Source organism: Pichia membranifaciens, assembly GCF_001661235.1.
Source record: "Pichia membranifaciens NRRL Y-2026 unplaced genomic scaffold PICMEscaffold_2, whole genome shotgun sequence".
NCBI classification, from domain to species: domain Eukaryota; kingdom Fungi; phylum Ascomycota; class Pichiomycetes; order Pichiales; family Pichiaceae; genus Pichia; species Pichia membranifaciens.
The window spans coordinates 1,006,564-1,020,245 of record NW_017566983.1 but is presented as its reverse complement, the minus strand read 5'-3'; the positions used below and the strand labels follow the sequence as shown (position 1 = coordinate 1,020,245).

The 13,682-nt window shown below is 48.5% G+C and overlaps 8 protein-coding genes across 8 annotated transcripts; 6 read left to right on the top strand and 2 right to left on the bottom strand.

Moving 5' to 3' along the window:
- Positions 1-166: 166 nt before the first annotated feature.
- PICMEDRAFT_10481 (hypothetical protein) lies at positions 167-2,125 on the top strand (the record flags this gene model as incomplete). The annotated part of the gene is made up of 1 exon (XM_019159676.1): positions 167-2,125. One exon carries the CDS (start codon positions 167-169, stop codon positions 2,123-2,125), a length of 1,959 nt encoding a protein of 652 aa, XP_019018600.1.
- Positions 2,126-2,203: 78 nt separating this feature from the next.
- PICMEDRAFT_71555 (hypothetical protein) lies at positions 2,204-2,662 on the bottom strand (the record flags this gene model as incomplete). Its single annotated transcript, XM_019163951.1, has 1 exon — positions 2,204-2,662. One exon carries the CDS (start codon positions 2,660-2,662, stop codon positions 2,204-2,206), a length of 459 nt encoding a protein of 152 aa, XP_019018599.1.
- A 462-nt stretch (positions 2,663-3,124) lies between these two features.
- On the top strand, positions 3,125-3,759 carry PICMEDRAFT_114088 (hypothetical protein). Its single transcript, XM_019159788.1, has one exon. The coding sequence runs from the start codon at positions 3,173-3,175 to the stop codon at positions 3,536-3,538; it is 366 nt and encodes a 121-aa protein (XP_019018598.1). The 5' UTR covers positions 3,125-3,172; the 3' UTR covers positions 3,539-3,759.
- Positions 3,760-4,289: 530 nt separating this feature from the next.
- Positions 4,290-9,026, top strand: PICMEDRAFT_19657 (hypothetical protein; the record flags this gene model as incomplete). The annotated part of the gene is made up of 6 exons (XM_019162133.1): positions 4,290-4,754; positions 5,238-5,676; positions 6,106-6,497; positions 6,600-8,132; positions 8,247-8,680; positions 8,732-9,026. Coding segments are annotated over 6 exons (3,558 nt in total), but the record flags the coding sequence as incomplete, so codon positions are not given.
- A 98-nt stretch (positions 9,027-9,124) lies between these two features.
- PICMEDRAFT_114110 (hypothetical protein) lies at positions 9,125-9,924 on the top strand. Its single transcript, XM_019159789.1, has one exon. The coding sequence runs from the start codon at positions 9,318-9,320 to the stop codon at positions 9,756-9,758; it is 441 nt and encodes a 146-aa protein (XP_019018596.1). The 5' UTR covers positions 9,125-9,317; the 3' UTR covers positions 9,759-9,924.
- A 167-nt stretch (positions 9,925-10,091) lies between these two features.
- On the top strand, positions 10,092-11,000 carry PICMEDRAFT_71553 (hypothetical protein; the record flags this gene model as incomplete). The annotated part of the gene is made up of 1 exon (XM_019163950.1): positions 10,092-11,000. One exon carries the CDS (start codon positions 10,092-10,094, stop codon positions 10,998-11,000), a length of 909 nt encoding a protein of 302 aa, XP_019018595.1.
- Positions 11,001-11,577: 577 nt separating this feature from the next.
- On the top strand, positions 11,578-11,982 carry PICMEDRAFT_21322 (hypothetical protein; the record flags this gene model as incomplete). The annotated part of the gene is made up of 1 exon (XM_019162195.1): positions 11,578-11,982. A coding segment is annotated over one exon (405 nt), but the record flags the coding sequence as incomplete, so codon positions are not given.
- Positions 11,983-12,108: 126 nt separating this feature from the next.
- On the bottom strand, positions 12,109-13,425 carry PICMEDRAFT_57945 (hypothetical protein; the record flags this gene model as incomplete). Its single annotated transcript, XM_019163266.1, has 2 exons — positions 12,109-13,290; positions 13,363-13,425. The coding sequence occupies 2 exons, from the start codon at positions 13,423-13,425 to the stop codon at positions 12,109-12,111; spliced, it is 1,245 nt and encodes a 414-aa protein (XP_019018593.1).
- Between the last annotated feature and the right edge of the window lie 257 nt (positions 13,426-13,682).

Genomic DNA, 13,682 nt, shown 5'->3' with positions numbered 1-13,682 from the left:
TTGCGCATTACGTAAGGCACACCAAAGAAATAAAAAAAAAGATCGACCTAGCGTTGCCCTTGAAACATGAAATTCATCAATGTAAAGAAGATAAAAATAAACTTTTGACAACCGATCTATAGAACCCGATATCAATCATTTTCCTTCATTTGATTATCATAAAGTGATGGAGGAAAGTGCAGGGGGCGTCGAAGACGAAAATATTTTTGCTTTCGGAACCCAGGTACAGGCAGGACTCGATGATTTTAAACACGAAATTCAAGTTGTCGATTTCTGGAAGGACAAATTGAACGGTTATGCACATCAAGAGAAAAGTACGGTGGAACCGAAGAAGGATAAGGTGAGTAAGCCTATATGTGTGAAAAAAATACGACGTCCAAAAAACAGCAATAAAAAACAGCATAATGGTATCAAAGATAAGAATGCGAACCGACAGCGAAAGTTTGGATCTATCAACAAAGAAATTATAAGGAAGTATAAGGCGTTACAGATGTCACATGGTGTAGATGTGCAGGCATACAACAATTTTGCCGACGAAGAAATGAAAATGTTGATTGGCAAAGAAGACTGGGATAGTATCCATGGGCTTTTGATGGAATGTTTAAAAAATGATGAGACTGATAATATAGTGAAGTCCGACAAGGAAAAAATTGTTACTGAGTACACTGATTTCAGGCAATTACAGGAGAGTAATAGCACTGCTTTTGCAGCTGCTGGTGCTGCTCGGGAGGTGAGTGCTGATGTTACGGGTGTCAATGGTAGAGGTACAGCTGATGCAAAACTCACGCAATACAGCTGGTCTTATCCTGTGGATTTCACCCCCGACGATTTGGGTGCGCTGTATGACATCACAATGTCAGGAATTGATTTGTTTAATAGAGATGGAAATAAGACCAGTGAAGAAGCGGTGGAAAAAGATTCTACCAGTTTAGTTGAGGAGTTGAATAACACGGCAAACCAAACATCAGGGGTGTTTACTCTTTCGCAAGTTTTAGGAGAGAATACACAGCGTAGCTTGGATGTCAGCCAGCGAGAGAAAGCAAAGGCCGAGGAACAAATTCAAGAACTCGATTGCGTTATTGTTGAAGACAGTTGTGACAGCGACGGTGCAGAAGATGAAATCACATTTGATTATATTGAGAAAATAAGAGAAGAAAAGGTTGAGAGTGGAACACAGCAACTACCCATAGAACTTGACAGCTCGAACATTATTGAAATTCCAAACTCATCAGATGACGGTGGGTATGACCACGGAGATTTCCTTGATGATATTGGAAGTTATAACCTGAGGAACACTGAAGGTGATATAATTGAGATTGCGAATTCTTCTACGTGTGGGGAGAGTGACAGTGACATTCTTTTGACAGGGTGTCCAGAGAGCGGAACCCAACCATTGATGGATTTGAACAATCTGCAGCGAGAATCTGAGTTGATCACTGATGATGCAGTAGGTAGCTACGAGAGAATGATTGTACCAACCAGCTCGCCAGCGAGCTCTGCTGCTGGGTCGCAAGAAATAAACGTCAACGAAGACAACGTATTAACTCGGTCTGTTACTGAGATTATCGGCAGAGAAAGTGAGAGCTTGGTGGACAATTGTGCAGCCGCACTTGCTGAAGTTCCCGGCGAGCTTGTCACCGAGGAAGAAAGGGTTTCTCTCGACACCGGCGTGGACATTGCAAAGCGCATGAAGCATTTCGAAGGATGGAACGTTGTGATGTTGAAGAAACAGTTGAGTGAATGGGGGGTCAAGAATGCGTCCAAGATGGGGAAGAAGAAGCTCGAGGAGGCGTTGGCCAATATATGCAAGAATGTCACTAGGGATAAGTGGGATTGGGCGATAGATAAATCTCAAACCGGAGAAATTCTGAAGTTTGCTGAATGGGAAAGCGAGCATCCAGAGGACGTGGAAGGTGCTGCAGGAACCGAGGCGGTGATAGAGAAAGCTGTCATGGGGCAGATCAAAGCGCTTTTGAAGGCGGACGCGGGGCTGTACTACGACGTTCTACGATACAAGCCTCTCAACGTGCACATGCTTTTGGGGAAGCTTGCGGAGACCAGTGACCGCAAGGTGGTCTGCGACTGCTTGGATCGACTGGGGGTGTGCTGGACAGAAGTTGGCTAGGGCCAGAATTTTTATAGAAAATGTAACATAGAAGGACATAGGATGTATTACTTAAGACCGGAACCGCTGGACGGCTGGCTAGTTATACTTGTTTAGTTCTTCGGTGTCGTCGTAGGTTAGCAAAAGTCTCGAGTTGATGAGTCTGAAAATCCAGTAGGCCACTACCAGCTTGACGATGATGGCAAACAAGTCGAGGAAGTTGCCTATCCAGAGCTGTCTGATGAAGTCCGCCTGTTCCCGGCTTCGCACGCCACGCACGTGGTGCCAGTAGATGTCGAACACGACGTTCGACCCCCACAGGTAGAGGTTGTACCCAAAGTAGGCCACGGTTATTGTGAGCAAGACCATGAGCACGGCCGTTTTCAGAACCCGCATTTTCGAGAGCCTGTCCTCATAGTTGTACGAGAGTCCGGAGTGTTTGTCCTTGTACTTGGACGTCGATAAGGGTTTTCTCGGGCGTGCAGTGCCTGCAGCCGCAGCTGGAGCAGCCGCCGCAGCCACCGGAGCACCAGCGTGTCTTCTCTTGAGCTCTGACATGTCTGTTTGCTATAAAACCTTCGTCATAAAGGGCGCTTGATCAGCACGTAGGCTCATTCATGCTGCGGTACGAAAAGGGCAAAGTAGGGTGTGCTCCGGACAGAAAACGCGTGCTTGAGCCAAGACAGCTCACGTGTCTCGCTGTACTCGAGTTTCGCCTTCCTGTCGCCAAGACGCCTCTTTGTTTCCTAGGCAGAGTCTCCGCGCACGCGCGCTTTCTCCCGTGCCTCTCCGCGTTTCACCTACCACCCGTGCACCGTCGGAGCGGAGCGTGCTGCGCGGGGTTTAGGGGGCTCTGCGACTCCTCGCAGGGGGTGTCAGCAACAGATGGAGGGGATTGGCTGGCGGGCTGCGGGAAGAAGGAAGGTGGCGGCGGCGGGGCCAGTAGAAGGCGGGGCACCACCCCGCTGCAACGTGGGGAAATGCCGGCCTCCGCTGCAAGAAAAGGGTCTCTATCCCGCCCGACATGCTACATGTGCCCCCCCAGCCAGGGCCTCCCGGTGGAGGAAGATGACCACGAGCCGGCGCCCAAGGCAGACGCAGGGACTCGTCTTACATAAGGGCCAATTGGAGCGCTCCCATTCGCTGGCGGGCAGGGCCAGTCAGACGTGGAAACAAACGGTGCGGTGCGGGTGTACGAGCAAAGTGCGAGCCGGCCGGCGATCGATAACAGTTTTCCCTTCTATCGGGAGCTGTCTGGCTCGGAACCAGGCGCTCTCCGCCGCCACCTGCTACCTCTGGAGTGTGTCATTGACGGTGCTTGTAGAAGCAGCAACAGTAGCAACCGCAGTCGTAGCCGCAGACCCTGCACGCTTGTCCGCATACAGACACCCCCGCCGCCCGAACCCGCCGTCAGCTGCATCTATCTCATCTTAGCACCGTTTTCCCTTTCCACAATTTTTTTTCTGGCCTTAGTCCGATAATAGCCAATCATCCTGCTGCAGGAGCCCAGTCGATCTTGGTGTTCCCCCGCACACACGCTGCACTACACCGAGTCACCCATCTAGACTGTACCAGACCAGGGACAACCCACAGGCTGTGTGACAGTGACACGATCCTTCGACAGACACACGCCCACGCCTGTGCTTGCACACTTTACACTATACATTTTACACTCTACACTCTACACCTTGCGATTTACACTGCACAGTCCAGCACACATACACAGCTCCACACTAACGGTCATCGAGTAGAAAAGAGACAGCGACCCTTGTTCTTTATCTTGGTCCATTCCGTGTGTTCTTCTTCCCTTGGATGTGTTTGAACGTGAACTTCAGGGATAGCACAACAGTCAAGTCGTACCCAACAGCACCGAGAAATGAGCAGAGATAGCAAAGGCAGCCAATTGCAGTCGGCGCTGGCGAAAAAGCTCGGTAACCAGCCCTCCCTCTTCCAGGCTGTCCCCGTCCATCCGCATTTTCTTCCCTCCACCCACAACCTGACGGAGAACATCCTGGCCCCCGCTGTGCAGAACGAGCTGCGTCGACACACCGATGAAACCGGTAGCGGCCCGCCGTACAACGAGGAAGAGCAGACCAGCAGCGGAGAAGAGCCCGTAACCACCATAACCGCAGAAGACGGCGTCTCCAGATACTTGTCCACAAGCAAGATGTCCTCGAGAGGCCCCGTGAGCCAGGAGTTCACGCTGAAGGGCTCAACTCCGTCCGGAAAGCCCAGGCTGTTTGTCTGCGCTACCTGCACCCGTGCCTTTGCCCGCCAGGAGCACTTGAAAAGACACGAACGCTCCCACACAAAGGAAAAGCCTTTCACCTGCAACATCTGCTCTCGGAAGTTCAGCAGGAGGGACCTCCTACTGAGGCACTCGACGAAATTGCACGCCGGAGCCGCCGATGTCATTCCAAGACTGAGAAAGCGCTCCATGAAACACATGAAAAAGGAGGAGTTGGAACAGCTGCAGCGAGAGCAAGACGCCGACATCGACAACCACCACGACCCAAACAACAAAAGAACAAAGGCAAACTCCTTGTCCACTGCAACCGCCTCCACCCTAATATCCGCAGCCTCTGTACTAACGGGCATCACCTCCAACGCTTCCAACGCTTCTTCAAACGCCGTCAACAATAACCCAATTGTACATACCAAAATCTCACCCAAACCTGCAAACTCATATACCACGAACCATCCTACAAGTAATACAAAGCCTTTGGTGGCAAAAGTAGCGAAGAAGATAACGCCTCCATCGCACAGAAACTCAACTTCCGCTACACCTTCTCTCTCCTCATCCTCTCTGCTCTCACCAACAGGTCACATCTCCAAACAATTTCCATTCCCAAGAAAAAGACGCGTCTCTAGCAATAATAACTCCCTCATCCTGGACCAAAATGACCAGAGTGATAACATAGATAGCATTATCGATTCCAATGCAAACAATGGCAACGACCCATCTCGCAGAGCCTCCAATGCCAACATTCCGCCATCGACGAATGTCAACGGTGGCGTTATCGATAATGGTAATGGTACCAACATCCAATTGCCGCTATATCCACTCAATGACAATCAACTGAATTCTATCGGTGATTTTTCGGACATCAGCTCCTCGTTGGCGACTTTTGAGCATCTGAATGATAGTGATAGCAATTTTGATCGCTTCAACGAGCTGCAATCAAATGCCTACAACTATTACCGTCGTGCCTCTTTTTCTGCCATGAGCGGTGTAAACTACGCTTTAACAAACCCTGAACCGTACGCAAGTGAGACTGTGGAATTTTCCACTCCTCAATTCAACAGTTTGGAAGATGAACAAGAAAAATGGCTTAATTCCTTCTCTGACAATAATGATATAAATGGAATTGAAAAAGACCAGTCTATTCCAAGCTCTTTGACCGAAATCGAGCAATTGAATAATTTCATCAACAGTAGAATTCAAAAACGAGAACAGCAACAAAATGATAGACTGGTGAAATTTTCTGATCAACCACAACAGCCAATTCAAAGTGGTACTCATCATCAGCAATTGAAGCAAACATCTGCCATTCGGCATAGCATATTGAACGGTTATTCCTTTTACGATGACGATACACTTGGTATCACAGAATCGCTATTCAAAACTCGTCTGGGAGATTTTAACACTCCAAAAAAGGTAAACAATCCTCCACCTTTCAAGTCTAACTCTCCTATCATGCAAGATGAAATTCTCAACTCTAATACCATCTCTGGCAAAAACAATCCTAATGCTAGTAACAACAGCAAATACATAGCCACCAATAACGGCAATGATGCAGGAATTCCCAATGGCATGAATACTACTATGGGTAATTCTAATCAAACTTATACCGATGGAACTGATGGAGGCATGTTACAAAACTTATTTGATAAAATATCTAAGTTGGGCAACTCGCTGAATTCGAGTTCAAACATAAATGTGTTGGATCAGCTTAATTTGGAACAGATCGAGCAGCTGACACATAAGGATGATTTCAAAGCTACTGATGGGAATTACCCAAAAAATGCAAATGATACTGAGAAACTGAACCTGAATTCCGATTTTTTCGACAATTTTTTGGATGATAATGATAGTGGTGTTCTGGAAGGTGTTACTAAAAAGGTACTTTCATGGCAAGAGACCTTGTTCAACCAACCAATCACGGATTTAGAAAAGCTGAACGAAATGCACATTGGAAAAGCTTATGGAGTTCCTCAAGGATACTCATTCTATGGTGGCGATGAAGCTGGTCCAATGAATAGATCAAATAGTAACGGCTTATTAGGCACATACAATGACGGAAGTTTGAGCAGTGATGCTACAATATCACCTGTCTTACTGGAACCATCCTGCTCTGTTGGTCATATAGAAGGAGATGACGAAGTCAATAAAGTGATTGCTAATGCTGATGCTGATGCAATGGATATTGACAGTAATAATGATAATCTTGACTCTGAACAAAACTTGAGAGCCCATGGGAATGCTATCCGCCAGCATAACAAAATTCCCCGTACCCACCATTCTCATCATCGCCATTTGACTTTCGAAGAGGAATTTAGTGAAGCTACCTTATCTTCATGTTCTCAAGCGTTCTTATTCACAAACAATATTGCAAGATTGGTCAACAAAGGTTTATCCGACTACCCATTTTTTGGAACTCCAACTCCGGAGTTATTACAAAATGATGTATTAAACTTATATGTCGATCAATTCATTGGGAAATTTCTCACACATCATCCATTCATCCACAGAGGTGTTCTGAATGAATACTGGCTAATGAAGGAAGCCATTGATGCTGCCCAAGAGAACAGTATCAGTGTCACGGAATCTGAATCTTACCAGGGAACGAGTCTGAAACTTGTTCGTGACGAGAATTTTGTTGAGAATTTCAAAGTGTCGATTATTTGTTTGCCCTTGTTGATAACGACCATTGGTGCTGTTGTTTCAAACAAGAGAGAAGATGCTGCAATCTTGTATGAAATATCAAGAAGATGCATCCACGTCTATTTGGAGAGTCGGAAAAAGCTGAGAACTTGTGGCGGCGTTGGTGGTATTGGTTTGTCCGCATCTGTGACTGAATCATCACCTCTTTGGCTGATCCAAAGTCTTACACTAAGTGTTATTTATGGTCTCTTTGCTGATGAGGAAATTTCGTTGTCTGTTATCATCAGACAGGTCCATGCATTAAATGCCTTGATCAAATCATCGGGAATAAACCAATTGCGAGTTCCGGACAAGATCAACAGTGATTATAAATCATTTATTAACCATGAGTCGACTATCCGCACTATTCACATGATTTTCCATGTATCTACGTTGCTTTCGACATTGTACAATATTGTTCCTTCGTTGAACATATCTGATTTGAACACGGATTTACCAAGTGCCAGTTTATTATGGGAATGTTCAAGTGCAGAAGAATATTCCAAGTTAATTGAGAATTTTGATTTCCATGCTAAAAATTTTAAAGAGGTTATAAGAGAACTTGTTAAACTTGACTTAGACCAGGTAGACCCCAACACTGGGTTGGTTGACAACCGGAATTTTTTACTTGACTACCATGTGAGTGAGTTTGGGTTGATATGTCTACAAAATGGGCTGCACCAATTGGTATACTTCAAGCAGCTGAGCAACGAGGATGATCCAAATGATAAACAAGTGAATGATAATGTTGCCAATCTTGGAAAATGTATTTTGGCGGATGTCGGTGAAGGTGCTGATATTACCATTGAGAAGATACGTAAGATTGGAGAAGTTTGGAATCTATTAGTGAAGGCGTGCGTTCTTTACAACAAATCGAGTGAGGTGTACAATGATTGCAAGATATTGAACCATTACTTGAATCTTAAGCTGAGTTCAATAGTTAGTTTGAACAAGATCAAGGAGAGCGTTTGGCTAAAGTCATTCTCGGATATAAACGAGCAGTACATTGCGTGTTTCAATTACGGCGATGACGAGTTGAAAGATCAGCATTTCCAGACCGAGTTGATACACTTGATTGAAAACTCGATCAACATTTTGAAGTTGGTTTTCTTCAACGAGGACAACTCTTTGATTGGAACGATTTCGCCCAGCTTTCTGCTTCAGAATGAGACCATGAAGAAGTTGGATGATATATATGCGACTCCTCCTCCACCGCAGCTCGCCTCTTCTTCTTCGAGCGACATATCGCCGGAGGACAAAGAGGAGTTGGCGAACAGCTACAACTACAACAGCTTGAACAAGATCAACTTGAATGTGTTGCACAAGTTGAGCATCGACTCGCAGATTCTCTTCGACGTGATATTGATCATCGTCAAGTTCTTGACAAACTACGAGAACTTCTTCAAGATCCGCATGAAGTTCAACAACCTCACGAACTACACCTTCCTACAACATTTCGAGATGAGCTCGGCGATTTTCCTGAGCGAGCGAGGCGAAGGCGCCGGAGACGACAACGACGGTGTTGAGGAGGCGTTGCAGAGGTTCGACAAGGTGTTGTTCAAATACTACCTCAAGTTCTTCAAGATATTTTTGAACTTGGAGCAGTTTTTGAAGCACAACTACAACTACGAGGACTTTGAGACCGGCCAGGCGTTGAAGGCGCTCAACAACCTGTACCCTAACATCAAGAGCAACAACGGCAGCGGCGACTTTGCCGGCGTGGAGATTGACCGCGTGCTGCGGGAGAGCCACAACAAGTTCCGGGAGGAGGAGCGCACGTTGAACGACATTGTTTCCGACGAGTTGGTTGTGTTCCACGACCGCGACTTGATCATGAGCGAGCTGGTGAACTTCAAGTTGCCGTTCAAGTTCTTGAAGATGGGCGGCTTTTTGTTTGGCTTCATCTACGACAAGAACTTCAAGTTTGTCAACTTCAAGCACTTGAGCGACGTCTTGTTCCACTTGCGGATCTTCCTCGAGAGCAAGGACGAGTACGTGTGACGGAGAACTCACGATCCTCGTTTCCGTGCCACTTGTTTTTCTTCCTCTTCCTCTGCCTCTTCCTCTTCCTCTTCCTCTTTTTTTTCTTTCTACTTCCTGCTGTCCTTTTTGCGGCTCTTCTGCCTCCTGGTCCTACTACATGATGTGATGTGATTATGTGATTATATTATTATTATTTTTTTTCCCCTTTTTCCCCTTTTTCCCCTTTTTCTCTTTTTTTCCCTTTCCCCTTTCTACGATACTTTTCTTCCCGCCACGTCTTCCGCTACACTACTTTATAAACCTGTTATGTCTGTCCATGTTCCGTTCCGCCTTCCGAGCGCCAGCGCCGGACGCACCAACGACCCTGGTGGCTCGACCGGTCTGCCTGCGTCCCTCCCGCCTGCGTCCCGCCTGTGTCCCGCCTGTGTCCCCGGCTGTTGCCCGAGCGACCCGCCTGCTCCTCCCTTATCGGCGTCTCTGACGTCGTCTGCGCCGCCCTCTGTCTCTGTCTGGCGGCCTAACACCGCAGCCCCCGTCGGGTGCAACCCCCTCATCCGTGCCGTCCTGCAGACGGCCCATTCGGCCACCCGGCCGTCTCCGGCCTGTGCGGCGTCCCGCCAAGCGGTGTGCGGAGATGTCCGAAATTACCACACGGGGCCGGGCAACGACGTTTCCCTTGTTGAGGCCGCCGTCGGGTGCCCTGCGGCCTGTGGCCTGATCTGGGGGGCCGATAAGCTTCTCTCTTGACAGGTAACGTGGCCGGGAACAGCAGGGCCATGCAGCCGGGTCCGCGTATCAGGCCAGATGCGCCAGACACCCCGTGGACCGGCACCTGCGACGTGGTTGGCGAGCTTATCAGACGTCGCACCGGTTGGGCGCCCGGAGAATGCCTTGCTGCGGGCAGACGAGGGCAGGGTATAAAAGGCCTGGCGTGGCCCTGGGGATTGCATAGGAGGGGGGCGGGGAGAGAGGGTGCAGGGCAGAGGGAGTAGAGTAATAGAGCAACAGCAACAGCAGCAGCAACAGCAGCAGCAGCAACAGCAGAAACACCAGAAGCAACCCACCCCCGAACAAGACACAATGGCATATCTACAGGACTCCAGCTACGGCAAGGACAACGTCAAGTTTCTCAAGGTCAAGAAGGACAAGTACAACCCGCAGAAGCAGGAGGTGCTTGAGGCGACGGTGAGAGTGCTTCTCAGAGGCAACTTCGACGTGTCGTACACCAAGGCCGACAACTCGCCGATCGTGCCTACAGACACAGTGAAGAACACGGTGTTGGTGGAGGCCAGAAAGACAGACGTGTGGCCCATCGAGCGGTTCGCCGCCCACCTCGCGGAGCACTTTGTCGGCAAGTACGCCCACGTGTCGGGCGTCGACGTGCACGTCATCCAGCACAAGTGGACGAAGTACGAGGTGAACGGCAAGCTGCACGACCACTCGTTCAAGAAGGACGGCGAGGACGTGAAGACCACCAGCCTCTCGTACAACCGCGGCGGCGACTTCCAGCTCTCGTCCACCCTCAAGGACCTCACCGTCTTGAAGTCCACCGGCTCCGGCTTCGTGGGCTACAACAAGTGCGACTACACCACCTTGGCCCCAACCACCGACAGAATCTTGTCCACCGACATCGACTGCACCTGGAACTTCGACAGCAAGAAGATCGGCTCCATCAAGAACGTCTACAAGCTTGCCGACCAGGGCCTCTTTGACCAGACAATGGCCAAGGTGCTCAAGATCACCCTCGACCGGTTTGCCCTCGAAAACTCCCCCTCCGTCCAGGCCACCATGTACAACATGTCCGCCGACATCTTGGACGAGTGTCCCTACGTCTACAACGTCTCCTACTCCTTGCCAAACAAGCATTACATTTTGTTCGACTTGTCCTGGAAGGGCCTCGACAACGACAACGTCTTGTTCTACCCCGCTCCTAACCCAAACGGCTTGATCAAGTCCACCGTCGGCAGAGACATCAAGGCCAAGTTATAGGCTCGTCTCTTCGCCTTCTTCCCCAGGTCTCGGGTTCATTCAACAAATCATACATACAACGTGTAACATAATGGTGCTGGTCATTTAAAACCTGGTATAAGTTTTAAATTCTTTATAAAGTTTTTGTCTCTTTCTTCTTTTGCGATTCCCTCGAGCTTCCACTCTTTTCCTTCTATTTAATTCAGATATAATCGCCGGAGGTGCTGTTCTGCATTATCTCCGGAAACCCTTATTTCCACAGTGTCCCACGGGAAAACAGCACCCCCCATGACCGGATCCATTCCCTTTCTTCCTCGTTTTCTCCCCCGCGATACCTTCCCAACACCTTCAGAGAGCGATTCCCAAAGCGAATGGACGCAAAAGAGTGCCAACGGCAACGACAACGCCTGCAGAACCGGCATTGTCCACCTCGAGGAAGACATCCACCCCCACTGAACACACCTTCGCCGCCACAATGTTTGCTAGCAGAGTGACAAGATCCACCTCCAGACAGACCGCCTCGTCCCTCTTCCTGCGCAACCTCGGACTACGTTTCCAGTCCAACGCCGTAAGGCACGCAAAGCCTCCGGCTCCACCAACGGGCATCAAGAAGTTGATCCAGCAGTACGGCTACTCGGCCCTAGGCGTCTACTTGGGGCTCTCCTTGATCGACTTGCCAATCTGCTTCATCGTCGTCCACTCGGCCGGTGAAGACCAAATCAGGGACTTCCAGGACAGATTCATGACTTGGATCGGATACAAGAAGAGCAAGGACCCGCAGGCTGACCCGGAGACCACTGAGCCAGAGGAGAAGTCGTCCACCTGGATGACTGAGTTTGCTTTGGCCTACGCCATCCACAAGTCCCTCATCTTTATCCGTTTGCCTATAACCGCGGCTATAACCCCATGGGTCGTGGGACGCTTACAGAAGATGGGCTTCAAGATCGGCAAGATCTCCTCCTCGCAGATAACAGCAGCCGTTAAGAAGGGCGCCAAAAAGTTCGACCCAACAGGTAAAAGCTCAAACTTATGATTTTACGACTTATATTTACCTCCTTCTCGTTTGTAGATAGTATATTCACATGTGTATACAAATTCATACTCTAAAACAACAGCAGATGATGTCGCCTCATCTGAACTGCGAGTAGTACTTCTCTTCTGCGAACCTGTCCAGAACACGCCTGACAACTTCAGGAGAATAAACATCCTCGATCTTCTCATTCCCGAGCAAAACCCTTTTTTCATGCTCTCTTTGCTCTTCCTTGGTGAGAACAACAGCATTCTGCATCCCCAATTCTTGGTCAGGGTACCAACGGCTCAATGTCAATCTCGTAGATAACCCGCTCACAGGACTCTTTCCTCTCCACACCTCCTCTATGATGTATTGAACATCGGACAGAGCCACCCATGGAGTCCGCTGGTCCTTGATGTCAATTCTAGTCTGTTGGCCAGCCAAGCTCTGCAGCAACGAATCGTAAACCTTGTATCTGTTCTTACCCTCAATTGGCTCAACCGGGTATCCTCCGGCTTCAGTGACGATTCGAGTAGCAATTGCTAGGCCAAACATCCCGGGCATGGTGCCGAGAACAGGAAGAATTCTCACACGGAAATTCTGCAAAGCACTCAACTCATCGACTTTACCACGTTCAAACTCTTCATCTGCAAGTGGTAAAAGAGAAGCCTTTCTTGGGTCAGGCTTCTCGGCACTGAAAACTGTAGTGATTCCATTGGATATTCCGAGCTTCTTTAATCTTCGACGAACCGCACGTGCGAGTGGGTCTTCGTCAGAAACACTCACGTCTCCTACATTGATTCTTGTAGCATCCGACTTGCAGGCAGCACCCATGGAGGAAATGACGGGGATGTCGTTCTTGTAGCAGAAGGCTAAGAGATCAATCTTAGTGTCGATGTTATCAATACAATCCACAACGTAATCTGGCTTGGATCCATCCTCCATCGTACGCAATAGACGTTCTGCCTTTTCCACACTGAAAAGTTCGTTGATCCCCTCTGCGTCTGACCATGGCGCTATTTGGCCGATAAAATCAACTAGACATTCGACCTTGCTACGGCCAACGTCCTTCAAAGTGGCACACGCGTGTCTATTAAGAGAGGAAAGTGAAACTTGATCAAAATCAACTATCCGTATGTGCGACACGCCTGAACGGACCAGAGAAACAATTGCGTTGGATCCAACACCTCCGGCACCAACAACGATGACACGCAGAGCACGTATTTTGGCCATTCCGGGTGAGGAGAGAAACGAGTAGTTTCTCGTCAACTGTTCTAAGATAAGTTCCTCAGAGTATGGCTCCGGAACGTGCTTCACTGTGTTTTCAGAAGTTCTAGTAAAACCTTCTTTCCTATTGACCTTTCTGCTCACTGTGATTGTCTCAGGAACATCCTTCCCCTTTCCGTTTGGCAAAAGAGTTCGTATGTAGTCCATAACAGTGAACGACGCATCCTTCAACAGATGCTTGTGCACCGATTCGACGGCAAGCGTAGATAGAATCGCCGTCAGTGCTACCAGTGTCAAGGTATTGCAAGCGTGAGATTTCATTTTGTCCTCAAAGGGCTACAACAAAGAAACTTTCCAAATGTAATGTATTTCTCAAGACTGAAAATGTTTCAGCTGATAAGAAAGTATGGAGAATCTCTCCAAGGAAGAAAGGCCAGAAAATTTTCATGCTTGAAAAAGCGTGA